The following is a 21,859-nucleotide window of genomic DNA, read 5'->3' on the forward strand; positions in this document are numbered from 1 at the left end:
ATTTAAAACTGTCTTAAAACCTTAGAACATAATGCTTACAGGAAATCCTGGTAGACCGGGCCTGCCGTCTAGCCCCTGTAAAATGCAAGAAACACACAAGTACATATTATAGACTTGTAAAATGGATTACCGGTATGTAGTTTCTATGTATCTACTAGTTTGTGAACATTAACTATTTTTGAACTGTATTCATATGCAAAATACTTCATTAAGGTGGTGTTAAGATTGCAGACATGCAGCACTGCCCTGTGCTCTCTCCAGAGCATTAGAGATTAATTCTCAAATGTTGGAAAACCCAGGAAATGCAGAGAGTTTAGGTGACATTTCCCTCACAGCACAGCCACATAATATCTTAACTCTGCCCCCTCCATCCTAAGGACATCACGGTACTTTACTCCTTCTTCAGCCTCTGCCAGCCAGCAGCAAATAGCTCATGGATCAGTGGTGTTACACAAAGAACAGAGAGGCCCCATTGCACTGTGAATAGGAGACCTGATTTGGATTTGTGCTGAGCACAGAGGAAATGACAGATTTGTTGAGGGAAGTAAGGTACTGTTATCATCCCAGTGCCTCTTGCCATCCCCAGGGGGTCAAATTTAAAGCTGGATGGCTGTGCTGTGTGTGAAGAGTCATCCGTATTGTCATCTTAGTCATGGTGAGCTTGACAGTCTACTACTCCCCCTGTTGGCTTCTCCTCCTTTTTAGGAAAAGAGCTAAGGCCTGGCTGTCCACTACAGGTAGCCAGGGAGATTCTTGGGTGGGAAGCCCAAGGTTCTCCTTCTCTCTGCAACCCTGACAGTGATGCAGTATGGCCCACCAGATCCCCAGCATGCCTCCTCCAGATCTGTAATTGAAATATAACATGATATCCATTATATACACTAACTAGAATGCATTTTTGCTGCACAATATAGAAGATGCAAGTTACACAGCAGTTAGAATCTACTGTTGTGAGAAATGCTGGACTGCAAAAAATTGCTACTGCCAAAATTACAGGGGCCACTGGACAGGGCGAGTAGAAAAAGGCTAGGAGACCACAAATGACAAGTTGCAGAGAAAGGGCTAACAAAGTCTGAAACGGAACTTTCCAGAATCTCAGAAAGGATTCAGCCTTAATCTGCTCCAAGGGTGGACAGAAGTTTGCCCCTTGCTTCAATTAAATAAAACCATCTGTGATCAAAACAAGAGTTAAACATTTACTTTGGTGACAGGAGCTATCAGCACAAGCAATGAAAATAATAAAAGACACAGTTTGTTCATGTCAGATAAATTGTTCTAACAGGATACTCTGAGCATCTGGCATTTCTTGCCCCATTTGGGGAGGCTTAGCCTCCAAGCCTCTTATACCCACTGCCCATAAGGTTTATAAAGGTGAGCCACTCAAATCCATAAGACACATGGGCCCAGTTCTACCTTCATATGCATCCATAGAGCTCCCACAAAGTCAATAGAAAATGAATGTGCTGTCTTGACTTCTCCTCTAAACCATTTTTTTAATTAAAAAGCAAAAAACAAAACAAGCAAAAACAAACAAACAAACAAAACAAAACCCATCCCCACCCCAGCACAGCCTTCTTCCTCAAATGTGGCTTTTGGGACAACTAGTAAGGGGTTCTTAAGTGATTCCTAGTCATTATTCACATGATGCTTAGTTATCAATGGGGGCGGGACCTGCAGGGAATAGCAATGAGCACATCCAAAAATGTAACCTTAAATCGAGTCTGCTTTGTTTTGTATAAAAGCAGTGGTGCAAAGAAGCCTGAGCACACTGGTGAATCTAACTGTTGGAGCTTGGAATCAGTATAGAGAAGCATCCAGAATTTCAGATGTTTAATTGAACTCTCCTAAACTCCTGGCTGAAAAAAACAAGCCCAAAATCTTGTATCAATAGTTGTCTCATAAGATTTCTACCTCTTTCAGTCACAGCTAGAAATGCCATGAGAACAGCCTCATTTGAAGTAGTTCAGGATTTCTGGTTCTAGCCTCAGGCAGAAAGCAGCAAAATCTTATCAGAACATTTCAGGACCCTAAAAACAAACTAACAAGCAAACAAAATGTCTGGTCCTAGAAATAGATACAAACTTAGTAGACCCTGGGCTTTTATTTTTTTCTGCACCAGTTCTCCTCTTCCAGTCAGGTAGACGTCTGTTGTTCAGGGTCAGAGTTTGGCCCATCTCTAATGTCTTTCTTTATAATACATTTACACAAATGTAGGGAAGTTAATTTACCAACACAGGATCCAATTCTGTTCTCAGAACATGTCTCTTTACATGTCCCACAGAAGTCAGTTAGAAGTGTGTGAGTGCGTGTGTGTGTCTAAAGAACAGGGAGGTGGGCTTTGCATAGTATTTAAACAGAGGCAATGAAGTATGAAACAAATCCTTGCATTTAATAAAGCAGAATATACTCACTGGAGGCCCAAGCAGTCCTTTAACTCCAGTAAAATTAGAAATTCCATCCGTATCATTGAGTAGTAGCTAAAAAATAAGGACAAAGAACAGGGTAGCTCAAATATTAAATTGGTTCTCTGCGGTAGACACATTTCTAGACGGCACAGACAGCTTACAACATCCTATAATAACGGTGGAGATAGAGAACGTAGACCAAGCTATTGGGAACATTCTTTGCTTTTTCCTTTTGTGTCATGCATTTGGAATACCACTACTTCACATTTCTATTACACCTTGCATGTAATGATCTCAATAGTGCTTTACAAACATTGAAGAACTGAGTATCATTATGCTCCCGTGAGGTAGGAATCCCCCACGTTACAGATGAGGAAACAGACACAGAAGGGTTGTGACTTGAGATCATCTTTTCTCTATAGGATGAAGATTAAAATAAGTGCTTTAGACCCCAGGCTTCAGTGCTGAGTGGGTGTTGGCGTCTGAGGCTACGGCTACACTTGCAGATGTAGTGCGCCGGGAGTTAAACCAGCCCTCGGAGACAGCAGCAGGGAAAGTGCTGCCACGTGTCTACATTGTCAGCTGCAAGCACAGTGGGGTGGCCACATTAGCAGCTCTTGCAATGCCATAGAGAGCGGTGCAGTGTGGTAGCTGTCCCAGTGTGCAAGTGGCTGCAGCGTGCTTTTCAAATGGGGGTGTGGAGTGTGACAGGGAGTGTGTTGTGTGTATGTGGGGGGAGAGACAGTGTGTTTTGGGGGGCAGAGAGTGTGTCAGCATGCTGTCTTGTAAGTTCAGACAGGGGGAAGGGGGAAACCCCTGACATCAGCCCCTACACCCCCGCCTCTCTCTCTCACACACATGCATAAACGCCTGCCTCTGCAGCAGCAGCATTCCACAGTAATTGTTTGCTTTGTGTCCCAGAGCAGACAAGCATGCCGGCTGTCAGAAACGGAGCTTTGAAAGGGGATATTCACATGCCTGCCTCTGAGTTCAAAACAATGACCTGCCAGGGTGGCCACTTGATTTCAAGGGATTATGGGACGTTTCTGGAGGCCAATCACAGCGCAGTAATGCAACACGTCTTCCACACTGATACCCCAGTGCTTCAGCCAGAACACAGCAAGCTCTATGCTTCTTATGGAGGTGGATTACCAGAGGCGCTCCAGCTGTGGAGTCCACGTGCCTTGCCAGTGTGGACACCTGAGGAGTTACGGCATCTGGGACTGATTTAATGCACTCTAACTTGCAAGTGTAGCCAAGTCCTGACTGTGCACAACTCATTGCAGGATTCAGGCTCTAATGACATTTTCTTCCTATTTCATTTTGGTTTTGGACAGATTGAAATTATTTCCCCCGTATTATATAATACAGTCATATGTTACAGTACAGCATGATGGTGACAGCTTGGTTTTGTAAACTATCCATATGTGCCTTTTACACAGAAGAAACCCTATTATTCATCCTTATTCAGTTTTTCTCGATTGCATCATTTCTTTCACTTTCTTCCTGATAGTCCCACTTGCTCTAAAAAACATATCCCTCCTTTGATCTCAGATGTCTTCACACAGACTTTAACTTGTCCAGTTTGTCTTCTGATTTGTATATCATTCTTTCATCTAAGCAAGCAACGCTATCTGCTCCAGACTCAGATTGCATATGTTGTAAAATACATCCTGTGTAATACCAGCACTTGAACTCCAAACCACCATCTTTTGCTATACCGGCTACAGACACAGTGTTTTGAAAATTGCTGTTTGCAAGAGGGCGTGTCAGAAAAGGAATAACAGGAAAAAAAATCTCCTTCGACCATCACATCAGAGAACATTTATAGCCACTGAGCACTAATATATACAATGAACTGGGCACACTCCAGATTCACTTCCCTCAGGTGTGATGCAGCCTCCTAAAGGATGTTGTTCTTTGATGAATGCTGCTACCTGCCTCCTTTTAATTCATACGCCACAATATGTGCAAAGATGGGTGCCAATAATTAGGAGCTGAAATGTGTATTTATGCACCTGGAAACCTATTTGAGGTCCATGTGTCAGCACTCTGCCCCTGAGGAGAGCAGCATCAGACCCCTGTGCAGCTTGCTGTAGCCTGGCTCCCAGTGTAGCAGAATTACATTGGTTCCACTGTATTCCAGGCTCTGTGTCCTCCCAGACGGGACAAGATGTGTGCTAATTACTTCAATTACAGTAATAAAAGCATTCTGCTTTTGCACTTGTTCTGCCACAACTTCAGTTGATGGCAGAATTCCAGGAGCCTGAGGTTACACAATCCTTTTGAATTACTCAGTATTTAACCATTCAGTTTGGGTTTGATCTAGAGACTATTGAAGACAATGGAAAAACTCCCATTGATTTTAACCTGCTTTGGACCACACAATTTGTGTATAGTGTAAAGGATCTGTAGCCTCAATTAGACAGTGTGTGTGCCAGGCAAGCACACATGTTTTAAGCATACTATAGCTATATGAAAATACAGAGTACAGAGATGCCTATTATATAGCAGGCTCCTGGTCTCTCCATTCCACACCTAGTGTAGTCATTTGCCCTATTTTTTTGGCTTGTTTGTTTGTTTTGCAAGCAACTTTCACAGTGATAAGACAGCAATGAGACCACTTGCCATTTCATGTCAGCCTTGTGAGACCATATCCTGAATAATGCCTAAAACACGGGACTTTGATTTTTTACTAATATGTTGAAGAAACAACAATATTCGTTAGCTTTACTGGTTAATGGATTCTTGGATTTTAAGTACGTTCTGTGTGGAGCTTTCAGCTGCTCATCTCATGGGACATTAAAATGCTAGAGGCAGAATTGCTAAAAGAACATAATGCAAAAATCACTTACATTTACTTTACATTTCCTGGATCAGACTCTCTTCATTCCTTCCTCATTAGTTTTTGGACATTAAATATGATGGATCAATGACAGAAAAAGAAAGTTTGCTGCTCACTTCCCCCCCGCCCCATTGGTTTCTACTGAACTTTACGGAGCGGGGAGGGGGGGATTTCAGTAAAGCATCAATTACAGTTTTACACTGAAAAGACAAATGGTGTAAATGTTCTACCAAAGGACAAGTGTGACTTACTGGCCCTTCAAAATGACCAAAATATAAAAGTTCACAGAGCAGAATAGCCTAAATGATTTACTTATCACATTTTAGCATTTCGTATCAGCAAATTACAACAAACTGGGAGAAAAAACTCATTTGTATTGGGCTTTGGATTGACAATGTGTGAATGTTGGGAGGAATTCAGAAGAAAGGAATGTCTGAACAACTGAGACTCTCTTTGGGAGATGATTATTAATTTCTGTTGCAGTAGCTCACCTGGGCTCCAATCACAACAATTTGAGGCCCCATTGTACTGGGCACTACACAAACACACACAGGTCCTTCTCTGAATTGATTACAACCTAAGGCCCCAATGCTGCAACTGATAGACCGCAGTGACTGAACTGAATGGCGCTCGTGTGTTATCAATTTCAAGACCAGAGCCCAATTTCCTTCAGCTATTGTCTACCCAGTAATATCTATCTACTACACAAGTAATAAAGTTTAAAATATAGAAAAAGAATACGATTGTGATACTGCTCTAGCACCATGGTTTAAACTGCCAAACTGACTGACGGAAAGTGGCATGGTGCTGGCATGTCTGCTTGCATTAGGTCTGCTGTGTGTCCAGTGCTACTGATGTTTCAGGATGTTTTCCTGTGAGGCTGAAATAGCAAAATGTACAGGGACGCTAGAACTCTCTAGCTAAGAAAACCTCTATAGAGCAAAGTTAATACATCTTGTATAAATACACCTGCTATTCTCAGATCAAGCCCCACCTGGTCTCTTGCCTACATCAACCTATAAAATCAACCTCTTCCAAACTCACTGTGCCTTCAATGCCTCAAAAAAAAAAAACCCAGCCAACTAATAGCAGCTAGGTTGAGAGCTCAATGGGCATAGTCAGCATTTACTTTGTCTATTTATAATACTAGTTTGTTGCAAATGCATATACAGTTGAATGCATTTATTTGTAACCCGCTCCCTCACCTCATATGTCATTTGTCTTCCTAGACTACAAAGTCTTTGGGGCAGAAGCTAGGTTTTTATATATATGTATCTCAACAGCACTTAGCATAATGTAGCCCCAATTGACAGTGGGGTCCCTGGACACTACTGTAATGTATAGTGAAGGTATTTGATACAGGAGTCCTGGACAATAGAGAGGACACACAATACATTTCCTCGGCAGTAGTTAATCACCATATTAACGTGTGGAGTGTGGCAATTGTGAAGTGTGTGGAGAAGTTGCTTGGCCTCCAGCATGCTAACATCGTCGTCATCTGTGTCAGCTTCAGGGATGCTCAGCACGTCACTCACATAAGTGCCTTCCACCCAACGAGCTCTCATAATCCTTTACAAACATTAAGAAACTGAGCCTCAACACAGCCATGTCAGGTGGGGATGGTTATCAAACGAAGGCAAGAGATGTTAAACGTCTTGCCTAAGAAGGTCACCCAGAAGCACTGTGGCACAGCTAGGAAGAGACCATAGATCTCCTGAGTCTCAATTCATCAGATCATCCTTTTACCTGAAGGCTATTAAAAAACCTGCCAAAAATTAAAGCAGAAACTGGATGAAACACACAGTATTAATTCCTTCATTCACCCAGGGTTTTGAGCCACTTTCAAGATACCATGTTCATTCTCGTCCTGCAAAGAAGCCACCCAAACTCCTTTGGGGCTCTGGTCACAATCAATAGGGACCCACTTTCCGCCACAATTGTTATCATTGTCAGAAACCTCGTTGCTTTAGTCAATATAAAATGTAAAGTCTGAGTTAGATTTCTGACTTTGTTATTGCCTAGCTCCTATCATGCAGATTCCTCACCTCTGATTACAAGCCTTGGCAGACTGCAGCTAACCACCTGACTTCTCTCAAACAAACAGAATCCTTCAAAGGATAAGATTACATGGCTCTCCTGAGTGAACAAGTTTTCTGTAGCCATTCACAGCTTCTCCAGTTCCCAATGTCATACCAAATTGACTACACAGACTTTTGTAGTCAGTTTGCAGTTTGGTTCATGCAAACTTCTAGGGTACTTTTTTTTTCTACTAGTATTATCTATAACCTAAAAGCCTGAAATACACTAAGCAAACCCCACTGGAAATGTGTGTGTTGTGAAAGGATGTGTGGCTCTCTGTACCACCTTTCACCAGCATGCTCTTTGACACTTGCTGATACTACTTCTGCAAAAGGGCTATTTCTTTGGTTTGTATGGTACACTGGTAGAAAGCATGGTGGAGTCTAGGCACTACTGCAGTTTGATTCCAGGCATCGCTGGAGTCACAGGGTATGCCTACACTGCAGTTAAGGCATCTGCGGCTGGCCCGTGCCAGCTGATTCAGGCTTGTGGGGCTCAGGCTAAGGGTCTGTTCATGCGGTGTAGACACTAAGGCTCTGGCGGGAGCCCAGGCTCCAGGACCCTGTGAGGTGTGAGGGTCCCGGAGCTCGGGCTGCAGCTCAAGCCCTAACAACAACATCAAAATGAAACAAACCCTTAGCCTGATCCCCACGAGCCCAAATCAGCTGGCATGGGCCAGCCATCGGTGTCTAAATACAGTGTAGACATACCTACAGAGGCCCCATTTCTTTACGGTTCCTCTATTCTGTATTCCCTGGTTAATCTTTCTTCATTTTTCATGGATTCTGCAGAGTCACCTGGACATGCTAAGAGAAGCAAACATTCTCTCATTTTACTGCCCTCTTTCATCTTTTTGTCATGGCAGGGTTATGGGTGGCCAGACGTAGCAGTGGGAGCCAGAATCCACAGTCACAAGACAGAAGTGGAGTCAGCTGAGTCAGGATAGCGGGAAGTCAAAAGAAGGAGACAAACTAGAGATCAGAACCATGAGTTGGGAACCAGAGTCAGGCCGGGTCAGAATACCAGAGATTCAGAGGCAGGAGCCAAACTGGAGGTCAGGAGCCACAAGTAAGATGCCAGGAGGCAAGCCACAGGAGGCATACAGCCCAAAGCAGGGTGAAATCCAGTTATTCAGATGGCTTCCTGTTCCAGCTGCTGGCTTAAGTAGGGCCAGTGGGCCAGTCAGCCACTCTGGCACTCTGCCAATCAGACATTGGGGCAGAGCCTAGCAGTGGAGCTGGGCTTCCTGGGTCCCAGGCAATCCATTGTCAGCAGGCTGCGAGATGGAGGGCTGGAGTGTGGCTGTTCCCATAATCCTACAGGCTGGATTTGAGACACATGGGTCAGGACCAAAATTAAGATTGGACAAATGTGTGTATGTGGAGGGGGGATTAGGTGTAGATATTTATTGCAGATTTTTCCCTTTCAGGACTGTATCTATGAACCGAACATCAACACCAGTACCAGTTGTTCTTCGCTGCCATGTAACTCCAGATACATTTTAAGGACAGTAAAGTTCTGAACACTTTACAAAGACACTTACCTGGGGTACTGCTATGATTGGTCCAGGTGGTCCTGGTGGCCCTGGAGGTCCAACAATACTGGCACCATCCTGACCTGGTTCACCCTATTTCAATAGCCGTATAAATGGAAAGGCTGTTTATTAAACATCAAATTCCCAGTCGAAATTCAATTAGAAAGAAATTGATCCCATCTTACCTTGGATCCTGTGTCCCCCTTGTCCCCTTTTGGACCCTGCATGCAATTTAATAAAGGAGTGTTAACCATTTACGAGGGAAAGTTGTGACAATACTTTCCCTCCCACCATCAGAGAATAATGATTCATGAAGGGCTTGATCCAAAGCCCAATGAAGTTGATGGAAGGACTCTGGATTGCAGTGGGTTTGGATCAGGCCCTAAGTGTATATTGGTTTTGAATGTTTTGAGTCATTTCTACTGCCTTTGACAGTGTACAAGTATGATAGAGGGCTGGAAGAACAGAGAGGAAGGAAACAGAGAGAGTATTTTTCACATTTTTTTCCTAAGGGAATCCAAGCATGAGATTTATTGAAGGGTTCACAGGTGCGTTTCATGCTGATCTATTATGCATTTTTATGACCATAAAAATTATATTTTGGCAGAAAACTGATGTATTAAAAAGAGTTAGCCAAAACCTTACTGTTTTGTTAGCGTTTACTGCTTTTTCTATAAACACAAGTTTATACTTTGCAGTTATATGGTACTTGATTTCTATACCTCAGAGTTATTTACAAAGGTGGGTAGCATTTTATAGACAAGGCAGCCAAACCTACAGTTGGTGAAAATCAGCATGGATTTACACCAGCCAGAGTTCCAGCCCAGCTACGTGAGAGACAAAGAGGTTTAAGTAATGTGCCCCAGGTTAAAGAGCGAACTAGTGTCAGAATCAGGTTTACAACCCAGATTTCCTGTTTCCCAGCCCTGTCTTCAATCAACAAGATTATGTATGCCCCCCACACAAATATGTAAATATTTCACTGAATAATAAATTCTATTGAGCTGGGGTGACATTGCTAACAAACTAACATAATTTAGAGTTAATTTACTCAGTTGTTCCTACATCTAACACAGAATGACGCCAGTTCATTACCATGAGCGCTGCAACTCTCAACAGTGAACACAAAGTGTCACTCATGAGCATGTAGAGAAAAGAAACAGGAACTGTTGTAATGGCTTGAAGTAATATGGAGTAGGGATGTGCATGAGGTGCAGGGTTTGGGGCAGGCCAGCTCCTCCTTCAATCTCTGCAACTTCCCTTCCAATGGCCAACTAGCCACCTGGCACTTTCTGCCTCTCCGTAACTCTCTTGTGCTGGAAAGCTTCCTAAGGATCTGTAAATCCTCTCCTCGCTGCTAGGCCTGAGCTGGCTGATTGATTTATAATTTCGCGGGTTTTAATTTTTCTTAAAAACACAAAGCAATCAAACCACATTTTTCAACAACTATGGGCAAATGTTCTCTAACATTTCACTTTCACCTGTTGGGTTACTGACTTAAATAAACAAGAGCATTTAAAACTTGTGAGCTTCTATTTTTCTCCTCTTCTAATTTAAAACATTACTCTTTATTCCAGAACATATGCAAACCAAAAAAGCATTCACAGGCCGATACCTTTTCTGCCAAGTTTCAATACAGAGTGAATTAATTGCCAGTTTACAATAGAAATGCTTAACAATATTAGTGCTTGCAGATTTCTCTAGAAGCAGGAACTTACCAATACATTTAAAAATGTGTTATACCAAAGAGTCTCCAATTTTTTTTCATAGTGTGGACCATGTCCTACTATACAGATTCCTTTGTGAACACCACCCTTCCCAATGGTGACAGAATGACATATCTGTTGCAATTACAGTTAATTGTTTACATGGTAACAAAACATCAGGAAAGCATCATTTGTATTTTCAAGCTTCTGGTGCCGCTGGATACATGGATGAGAGCCAGCACAGTGTAACCAGCCATCCCTCCATGGACAACTAGTATGTGCTCTCGGGGTTACTGGTAGTCCCTGGACTATAGTTTGGGAACAACTGTGCTATGTGATCACACAAAGAAAGAGTACGGTGGTACAACTCACTGCATCTCCAGGACGTCCAGCAACACCGGGAAATCCAGGCTTTCCATCTGCACCTTGCTCACCCTATCAAAACAGAAATACATATTCTATTATTAATTTTAAATTCAGTGAAGCATCCATGGTATTCTATCAGATTTGTAGAAAGCTGCTCAGTTATTCCATTGGAAAAGTTTTAAACATCACACAGTAACCAGTCATTTTAAGAAAAAATCAATCAGCTAATAAAGCAATTAAGAAAGCAGCAGACATATACAGAGCTGTACTTTCATGCATTTGTTTCTTTATGTTTGGCCACATTGTTTCAGGGGAGACAAGAATCACCATACATAGCAGCCAAGGTGAGAGATTCCCTCAGTGAAGGAGGTGAATTCAGGTAGCACTGTAGTTTTAAAATGTAGTTTTGTTTTTTGAAGGCATTTTTACGCATTTACAGTATAATGCTCAACAAACTTCTTAAAAGAAAAACAAAGCTGTAAAGATTCTAAATCTGCCAGATGACCCTGGTTGTGGCTGCCACCCTGGATTCTCTATGCTATAGAAGGACTTAGAAGATGAAAGTTTATAAAAAAATTCTTTTTCCTTGGTACAGCACCAACCACCTTAATAGTATTGATGTTTCTGCTTCATTAAGAACAGTTTCTACCCTTTTATCACCTCACCTTTCCTCCGCCACCAGCAGAGTATGTTACTGAAGAACAAATGGGCACTTCATTTACAGTGGGTAAAATTTTCAAAAGAACCCAAGTGACTTAGGGGCCTAGGCCAAAATGGTGCTTGGGAGGCTAAATCTCATTGAAGGTCAATGGGGCTTAGGCGCCTAAATGCCAAACTCACCTTTTTAAATGGGATTTGGGGTATGACAACCCTGCAACCAACCAATGCACCCATCTGCCCCACAGCAGCAAGTCTCAGAGCCTTGATCAAGGGGCTTGAGCTACGGAGCTAAGAATAGTCTGCGGAAGAGAAGAATGAGGGGGGATTTGATAGCTGCTTTCAACTACCTGAAAGGGGGTCCCAAAGAGGATGGATCTAGACTGTTCTCAGTGATAGCAGATGACAGAACAAGGAGTAATGGTCTCAAGTTGCAGTGGGGGAGGTTTAGGTTGGATATTAGGAAAAACTTTTTCACTCAGAGAGTGGTGAAGCACTGGAATGGGTTACCTAGGGAGGTGGTGGAATCTCCTTCTTTAGAGGTTTTTAAGGTCAGGCTTGACAAAGCCCTGGCTGGGATGATTTAGTTGGGTTTGGTCCTGCTTTGAGCAGGGGGTTGGACTAGACGACCTCCTGAGGTCCCTTCCAACCCTGATATTCTATGATAATAGCAGTGTAGACGTTCCCCCTGGGGCTGGAACTCGAGCTCTGAACCCCTCCCACCACTCACTGGGTCTCAGAGCTCAACTCCAGCTTGAGCATGAGCGTCTACACTGATATTTTTAGCTCCGTAAGGAGAGCTCAGTCAGTTGACCTGGACTCAGACTCGCCGCTGTGGGGTTTGGGTTTTGTTTGTTTGTTTGCAGTGCAGATGTCCCCTTAGGTACTTCTGAAAATGTTACCCATTTTCTCTTAAGTAGCCACATGAAGTAAACGTCTCTAAACCTGCACATACTGGTTCAACAGCGTTCTAGCAATTCTACAAGTGAGAAAAGAGTCTGTAGCCCATTTCCGATTTGTTAGTGAAAGTCACTTCATCTCTGGAAAGCCCAAACAGGTTTTGTATGAGCAAAGTGTGTGAAACACTGGGGGGCAGAGTGGGCCGACAAACCTGCAGAAGTCCTTCCCTATCATTTGTGTGTAACTGCATTTCTGTAATCACAGATCTCAGGAAATCTCCCCAGGTTAGTTCCCATCTCCACCTTCTGCACCAGCCTATATGGGGTGAACAGGACTTCCCACACAGCTTGCAGGATGTCTGTCGGCTGTTACCCAGTATATATGCTGGGTGCTATGCAGCTGGGTGGTGGTGTTTTATCAGTGACTCATCAACCCTAAGGTTGAGTCAGCACAGAGGCTTTTGGGGGACCTCCTCAACTGGGTGAGTTTCGCCCATGTGCAGATGAAATGGGTTAGGACTAAGAGGACTAAGGGTTAGGACTAAGAGCTGCTAATTCACTTCTTGTTGGAACAAATGTTCAAAAATTTCACCAACTTTTTTTCTTACTCAAGTTTAACTGGGAAAGAAAAGACAGTTACTCACTGTTGTAACTGTTGTTCTTCGAGATGTGTTGCTCCTATTCATTCCAGTTACGTGTGCACGCGCCGCGTGCACGATTGCCGGAAGATTTTTACCCTAGCAACACTCGGTGGGTCAGCTGGGCGCCCCCTGGAGTGGCGCCGCTATAGCGCTAGTTATATACCCCAGCCGACCCGTCCGCTCCTCAGTTCCTTCTTGCCGGCTACTCCGACAGTGGGGAAGGAGGGCGGGTCTGGAATGAATAGGAGCAACACATCTCGAAGAACAACAGTTACAACGGTGAGTAACCGTCTTTTCTTCTTCGAGTGATTGCTCCTATGCATTCCAGTTAGGTGATTCCCAAGCCTTACCTAGGTGATGGGGTCGGAGAGAGACGTGGCAGAGTGTAAAACCGCTGAGCCAAAGGCTGCATCGTCTCTAGATTGTTGTACCAGCGTGTAATGGGACGCGAAGGTGTGGATGGAAGACCATGTGGCTGCGCGGCAGATGTCTTGGATTGGGACATGGGCCAGGAACGCCGTCGAAGAGGCTTGTGCTCTCGTGGAGTGAGCGGTAAGGCGGCTAGCCAAAATATGGTCAAGTTCGTAACATGTTCTAATACACGAGGTCACCCAGGACGAGATCCGCTGAGAGGACACTGGCTTGCCCTTCATGCGATCAGCAACTGCTACGAATAGCTGGGGCGAACGCCGAAAGGGTTTTGTTCGTTCTATATAAAAGGCGAGGGCCCTACGGATGTCCAGGGTGTGAAGCTGTTGTTCGCGACGTGATGAGTGCGGCTTCGGGAAAAACACGGGTAGGAAAATTTCCTGATTCACATGAAAAGCCGACACCACCTTTGGGAGGAAGGCCGGGTGTGGCCGAAGCTGCACCTTGTCTTTATGGAAAATGGTGTACGGCGGGTCCACCATTAGGGCGCGGAGCTCAGAAACTCGTCTCGCTGAAGTAATAGCGACGAGGAAGGCAGTTTTCCATGACAAGTAGAGCAGGGAGCATGTGGCCAAGGGCTCAAAGGGGGCTCCTGTGAGCTTGGATAGGACAAAGTTCAGGTCCCAGGTCGGTGTAGGTCATCGTACCGGCGGGTATAAGCGGTCTAACCCCTTCAGGAAGCGGGAGACCATTTGGTTGCAGAAGATCGAACGATCCCCGATGCCGGATCTAAAGGCGGAAATGGAGGCGAGGTGTACTTTCAAGGACGCGACCGCTAGGCCTGACTCCTTGAGCGACTAGAGATAGTCCAAGATCATAGGGATAGTGGCCACGAAGGGATCTAGACTCTTTTGATCGCACCAGAGTGCGAAATGCTTCCATTTGGCAAGATAGGTAGCCCGAGTGGAAGGTTTCTGGCTTTCCAGCAGGACTCGCTGCACCGCCGCTGAGCAGCCACGTTCCGCTTGGGTCAGCCACTCAGGAACCAAACTGTAAGGTGGAGGGACTGCAGGTCTGGGTGGCGAAGCCTGCCAAAGTCCTGAGTGATCAGGTCTGGCCAGAGGGGAAGAGGGATGGGGTCCCGTACAGAGAGGTCGAGCAGCAGGGTGTACCAGTGCTGCCTCGGCCAGGCCGGGGCGACGAGTATGAGGCGGCCTCTGTCCCTGCGGAGCTTCAGCAGAACTTGGTGCACGAGGGGAAACGGGGGGAAGGCATAGAGCAGGTGACCCGTCCAGGACCGGAGGAATGCATCCGACAGGGAGCCGGGAGAGCGACCTTGGAAGGAGCAGAACTGGTGGCATTTCCTGTTCTCCTTGGATGCAAACAGGTCTATCCGGGGAAAGCCCCACCGCCGGAAAACTGTGTGGATAACATCGGGGCGGATCGACCACTCGTGGGAGAGGAATGACCTGCTGAGATGGTCGGCCAATGTGTTCTGGACTCCTGGAAGAAACGATGCTACCAGGTGAATCGAGTGGGTTACGCAGAAATGCCACAGGTGCAACGCTTCCGTGCAAAGCAGGGAGGAACGAGCCCCGCCCTGTCTGTTGACATAAAACATCGCTGTCGTGTTGTCCGTGAACACGGCGACACATCGACCTTGAAGGTGGGTGCGGAAGGTTTGACATGCCAAGCGAATTGCCCGGAGCTCCCTGACATTGATATGGAGGGAGAGCTCTTGGGGTGACCAAAGACCCTGGGTGTGCAGGGTGTCCAGGTGTGCACCCCAGCCCATTGCCGAGGCATCTGTGGTCAGGGTGACGGAGGGTTGAGGTGGGCGGAATGGAACTCCGGCACATACCACCAGTTGAGCGCCTCGAAGGTCGACCTCGGGACTGTGATTACCATATCTATGGGGTCCCGGTGCGGACGGTACACCAATGCCAGCCAAGCTTGAAAAGGGCGAAGACGCAGTCTCGCGTACATGGTCACAAAGGTGCATGCTGCCATGTGGCCCAGGAGGCTGAGACAGGTCCGCACCGTTGTTGTAGGAAAAGATTGGGGGCCGTGGATGAGGGCAGCCATCGTCTGGTGTCGAGGCAGAGGGAGGCAGGCCCTGGCTAAGTTTGAGTCCAGGACCGCGCCGATGAATTCCAACCTCTGCGTTGGGGCCAAGATGGATTTCTCAGCATTGACCAGTAGGCCTAAAGTTTGGAACAGGCCCAGGATCTCGGAGGTTTGGCGCGCTACGAGCTGCTGGGATGACCCGCGGACCAGCCAGTCGTCGAGATACGGGTAAACATGTATGCGACGACGGCGAAGGGCCGCTGCAACCACCGCCATGCACTTGGTGAAGACCCTTGGTGCTGTGGAGAGGCCGAAGGGGAGCACCGTAAACTGGTAGTGCTGTTGACGACGAAGCGGAGGTAGCGTCGATGAGGAGGATAAATTGCAATATGGAAGTACGCGTCCCTCATGTCGAGGGCAGCAAACCAGTCTCCCGGATCCAGGGAAGGAATAATGGTCCCCAGGGTTACCATGCGGAACTTGAGCTTGAGTAGATATTTGTTGAGCTCTCGGAGGTCGAGTATGGGACGTAGACCTCCCTTCGCCTTGGGGATTAGGAAGTATCGGGAATAAAATCCCCGGCTCCGCATGCCGTCCGGCACCTCCTCTATGGCACCCAAACTCAACAGAGACTGAACCTCGAGTGAGAGGCATTGCTCGTGAGAGGGGTCCCTGAAGAGGGACGGGGAGGGAAGATGGGAGGGAGGGGGCGAAACAAACTGAAGTCGGTAACCAAACTGTATTGTGTGAAGTACCCAGTTGTCCGTTGTTATCTGGGACCACACTGGTAGGAATTGGGAGAGGCGGTTGAAAAATAATGGGGAAGGATCCGGTAAATAAACTGGTGGGCCGTCCTCGGGCATCCCATCAAAAGTTTTGCTTATTGCCTGAGGGAGGTTTAGAGGGCGCTTGGGACTGGTTCCCTTGATTGCCCGACTGTCTACGTTGGTTCACTCTGCCCCTGCGCCAATTGTCGCGGCGCGGCATGGGCTGGTTGAACGGACGGTAAGGCTGTGGTCGGAAAGGTCTCCTCTGGGTAGCCGGCGTGTGCATGCCCAGGGAGCGAATAGTAACTCGACCATCCTTAAGGGTCTGAAGCCTCGAGTCTGTCATATTCGAGAACAGACCCTGACAATCAAATGGGAGGTCCTGAATCGTATGCTGGACCTCCGGTGGCAACGTGGAGGCCTGCAGCCATGAGATCCTCCTCATGGTCACCCCCGAGGCCAAAGTCCTGGCTCCCGAATCCGCGGAGTCCAGAGAGGCTTGAAGGGCCGACCGGGACGCCTTTTTACCCTCCTCAACTAGGGCCGAATACTCCGGGCAGGAGGCAGATGGTACAAGTTCCGTAAACTTTGACAAAGACACCAGGAGGTTGTGGGTGTACCGACTGAGGAGAGCAAGCTGGTTGGCGACTCTCATTTGGAGGCCCCCCGCCGAGTAGATCTTGCAGCCCAGGAGATCCATGCGCCGCGCCTCCTTTGACTTGGGCGCCGGCGCTGGTTGGCCATGCCGTTCACGGTCATTGACCGATTGTACGACCAACGAGCATGGAGGCGGATGTACGTATAAGTACTCGTACTCCTTGGACGGTACCGAATATTTCCTTTCCACCCCTCGAGCGGTGGGAGGGATGGAAGCTGGTGACTGTCAAATCGTATTCGCATTGCGTTGTATCGTGCGAATAAATGGCAGTGCGACCCGAAGAGGAGCGTCCGCCCCGATTATGCTAACCACCGGGTCATCGTCCTCCGCCACCTCTTCCACCGGCAGGTTACTGTTTTGGGCCACCCGGCGGAGCAAGTCTTGGTGGGCTCGGAGGTCTATCGGCGGAGGGCCCGAGGAGGATGCCCCTGCCACAGCCTTGTCCGGTGAGGAGGAGGATGACTGACCCGGGAGCAGCGTATCCGGTGGGGGCTCGTCCACCTGCTGTGAGGTCTCTGCCACAGGGGAATGCTCCTGGCCCCCTGTTGGTAGTGGTTCCTCTATCGCCTGGGAGGCAGGAGGTCGGCAGAGCGTGGCCTCAGGCGCTCTATGGTCGGAGGACCTGGGACGTTGAGAGAAGGGCACCCCTTGTCCCTCATGATAGGCCCAAGGGGTCCAAAAGCCCCATTGTGGAGGCCCCTGGTCTTGCCCTTGCGGGTCAGTACGTTGATCCCCCGCGCTGTCCGCTTGCGAGGAGACGGACGGCTGGCGTGAGGGCCACGGTGGGGCGGAGAGGGTATGAGACTGCCCCATCGACTCTGCCGTTTTGTCCCTGGACGGCGCCGGGGAACGGTGCCGGTCATCTCGGTGCCGGGAGCGAGACCGGGACCATCGACCATGGCGGTGCCGGGAGGTCGACTGGGATCGTGTGTACCGACGGCGGGAGCGGCTGCGGGGTGACCGGGACCGGGACCGGTACCGAGATCCGGAACGGTGCCGATATTGCCGGTCGGTGGAGCGGGACCGGGACCGTCTCCTCGAGTGCGACCGGTACCGCGATGGAGAGCGGTACCGGGACTGCGAGCGGCGCCGAGATCCGGAACGGCGGGAACGAGAGCGCCTCTGGGACTGGGAGCGGGACCTGGAGTATCGTTCCTCACGCCTGTCAGGGGAAGGAGGCCGCATGGTAGCCGGCTTACCCACTGACTTCACAGCCCGCACCGGCGGTGCCGGGGGCTGGATATGCACAGGTTCAGTGAGCGCTATTAGCTCTCTCGCAGTCGAGAAAGTCTCGGGTGTCGACGGGAGAGGTAGCTCGACCACAGTGCGCACCGGGGAGCACGGAGGTACCGGACTCAACGGCCCTGTCGGTGCCGGAGTCGACGGTACCGCACATGGCCTATGCGCTGTCGGAGCCGGTGCCGAAGGAGCTGGCGCTGGCGGCTGGACGAGCGGTCCCGACACAGGTGCCTTGACGGACTTCTGCTGCGGCTTGCGTTTCCCCGATGGCGAAAGGGAACGGTGCCGAGGTGTCGGTGCCGGCTGCTGCTTTTTGAGAGTCTTGGTACCGGACTGGTCGGGAACCGCTGGGGCGCTCCGTGCTGAAGACAACTGCGGAGCTGTTGGTGTCGGCACCGCAGGGCTAAGTGCCGACTCCATTAAGAGCTGCTTTAATCTAAAGTCCCGCTCTTTCTTTGTTCTCGGCTTGAACGATTTACAAATAGGGCACTTATCTGCGCGATGAGACTCTCCTAAGCACCGCAGGCAGGAGGTGTGAGGGTCTCCTATCGGCATGGGCCGCTGACAGGCCGAGCAAGGCTTAAATCCCGGTGCCTTGGGCATAAGCCCGCACCGGGTTGGGAAAAGAAGGGCTAAGCCCCCCTAATTCCCCTAACTATCTACACTAAACAACTAATCTAACTAATTAATAAAGAACTATATACAATAAGTACAAAAAAACAGTTAGTGAAAGCTAGGGTTGTGGAGGACAAGGGAGCACTCCACTGTTCCAGCAACCGTCACGGGCGGTAAGAAGGAACTGAGGAGCGGACGGGTCGGCTGGGGTATATAACTAGCGCTATAGCGGCGCCACTCCAGGGGGCGCCCAGCCGACCCACCGAGTGTTGCTAGGGTAAAAATCTTCTGGCAATCGTGCACGTGGCGCGCGCACACCTAACTGGAATGCATAGGAGCAATCACTCGAAGAAGAAAGACATGATTTTAGTTAACATAATTCACACTGTAAATAGTACAGTATGGCAATGTCACATTTTTAATATTATTCAGATCTTAACATCTTTTAAGCTATGTTTACACTACAGACCTTAGAGCGGCACAGCTGTGCTGCTGTAAGGTTTCCCGTGTAGCCACTCTATGCCGGTGGGAGAGAGCTCTCCTGCCGGCATAATTAAACCACCCCCAACGAGCGGTGGTAGCTATGTCGGTGGGAGAGCCTCTCCTGCCAACATAGTGCTCTCCACACCAGCACTTTTGGCAGTGAAACTTATGTTGGTCGGGGTGTGTTTTTTCACATCCCTGACAAAAGTTTTGCCAACAAAAGTGTTAGTGTAGACAAAGCCAAACATTATATCACTCCTGAAACTGGCACTTGTTCAGTAACTACTGTCCTATAGTTTTTTATTTCTGCTTGTCTTACTGGGCACTTGAACACTGAGTTCCTGTAAGCAAATGAAAATAAAATAAAATAAAAATAACCCCCCCACACTTCTTTCATTCCTAATAGACAAAATTTTAGGGTTCCAGTACATTATTCAGCTCTAAGAGGACGAGTTATCTGCCAAGGTAGTTTTATTATTTATGGACTGAACAGATTGACTCCTATAGCTTATTTTGTACATAGCTTTGTAGTCACCTCATTCACAATAGTTATGCCCTTTGGAAATATGCTTTAAAATACTATTTATCACAACTGCATACATCATTCAGTAATAATTACTGGAGGAAGGGCCATAAAGCAGAACACTTTCTTCAACTATAGTTCACACAAGAAAATTAGTTAGATCCTTGCAGAAAACAAAAGAGCTCAAGATAACTTTCCTAAACATCCGTACATTGTCTTTAATTAGCATGCTGGCAAATGTCTTAATGAAATGTGTTTTTAAGAAATGTATTCTCTGATTGTACAGAAATGGCATCTCCATACAGATTGCTGCACATTCAAAATATGTACAGCAGATGGAATTTGTAACAAGCAGCAGCCAATACATTATGTTGTTTTATTAAAACAAGCAGGTGCTTTATGATAAAACTGTGATAAAAGTTCAGCAAACAGAGGGTCAGATTAGTCATTGCTTTAATCCAGTTTTACACCACCGTAACTCTGTTGATTACACTGGAGTCATACTGGTGTACAACTGGAGTAACTCAATAGTGAATCAGACCCAGAATATTTTAAACATCAGAGCATCAGTCAACAGATCACACAGTTTACAGACAATGATAATTCAACTCAGGTACTTCAAAACATCCCTGGGAATTGTGTGTATGTGTATAATTAGAATTCTGTCAATGTAATCAACATTTACCATCATTTTAGTGCATAAAGAAAATAACTAAGCAGAAAAAACAACACATTTGTAAATCAAGTTAAATGAGTTCCCCACCTTTAAACCTGCTATACCTGGTGGACCAGTATCCCCCTTTTCTCCCTGAAATGCAGATACATAAGTCATGTTAAATATCAAAATGCAGTACAACTACAGTGATTAAAAAAACTCTTGCTTGTTTAGAATTAAATAAAGTGCTCTCTTCAGGTCTGCATTACTACAACTTTATGGTAGTGTAACTCCACTTTCCTTACAGAGAGAATGGAAATATGTTGATTTCAACAAAATTACACCAGTTTAAAATAGAAATAATGCATTGATGAATCAGGCCCGAGACATAATGAGTTTGCTGAAAAATCTTCCAAAAATATTCTTTTAGGAATGCTTTTATTCATGATAATTAGACTTCACTGGCTTCTGGTGGAAAAAAGTTTTTCATAATAATCAATGATCTCATTATCCATAAAAACAGATTTTGGACACCTACTTATCAGCTGGAAACAGAACATTAGGGTCACTATGGTAGATGACCACACCTGTGCTATGAATTAAAGTCACATAATTGATCTGGGATGGATAGCTCCATCTAAAAATATGATGAGTTATGTTGTACTAAACTTATCACTTAGTTGGACATTAAACTCCATGTGATTTCTAGTTGGATTTCTAGAGCCTTTTGTCACTCAGAGTACATGAAAACTGCATTTTGCATCTGATTTCACATGTTAATGAAAACCAGCTTCATCTGTGAAAAGTGGGTGCAAAACCCTACAACTGGCTCAGAATAGTGACACTGTACATCCACTTTATACCCACTTTGCACTGGAGTAAATTACTTTCATTGTCTGGGCAGGAATCACTCAAGAGCTGTCAACAAAAGGCTTGTTTTAAATAGGGGGGTAATAGTCAATGTGTTAAAATCCATAAAGTGAATAACAGGATTATGTCAGACCGAAAAACAGCAATCCAAGAGAAAATGGCTTATTGTCCATTTCTGCTGGCTACTGAGGGGAAGGTATGTCATGCAAAACTGGTTTGGGAGACAAATATAATAGACATGTGACCACCTATTCATCTAGGCACATCCCATTAGTATCTGAGGCCCAGATCCTCAAAGATATTTAGGTGCCTAACTCCATGGGAATTAGGCACCTAAATACCTTTGAGGATCTGGGCCTGAGTTTTTTTTCTCCTGCTGATGATAGCTCATCTCAATTGATTGGACTCTTACAGTCGGTATGCATACTTCCACCATTTCATGTTCTCTGTATGTATAAATATCTTCCGTCTGTGTGTTCCA

The 21,859-nt window shown here is 46.5% G+C and overlaps 1 protein-coding gene across 7 annotated transcripts in view; it reads right to left on the reverse strand.

The window, feature by feature from the left end:
• COL15A1 (collagen type XV alpha 1 chain) overlaps positions 1-21,859 on the reverse strand; it is a 328,870-nt gene that overhangs the window by 56,121 nt on the left and 250,890 nt on the right. For all 7 annotated transcript variants that reach the window (XM_045005761.1, XM_045005760.1, XM_045005762.1 and 4 more), the window contains 6 exons: positions 20,617-20,661; positions 10,942-11,004; positions 9,049-9,084; positions 8,873-8,956; positions 2,412-2,477; positions 40-75 (listed from right to left, as the gene is read on the reverse strand). In XM_045005761.1, coding sequence (XP_044861696.1) covers positions 40-75; positions 2,412-2,477; positions 8,873-8,956; positions 9,049-9,084; positions 10,942-11,004; positions 20,617-20,661 — 330 coding nt within the window. The remainder of the gene's footprint in view (positions 1-39; positions 76-2,411; positions 2,478-8,872; positions 8,957-9,048; positions 9,085-10,941; positions 11,005-20,616; positions 20,662-21,859) is intronic.

This window comes from Mauremys mutica, chromosome 2, assembly GCF_020497125.1.
Source record: "Mauremys mutica isolate MM-2020 ecotype Southern chromosome 2, ASM2049712v1, whole genome shotgun sequence".
NCBI lineage: Eukaryota > Metazoa > Chordata > Testudines > Geoemydidae > Mauremys > Mauremys mutica.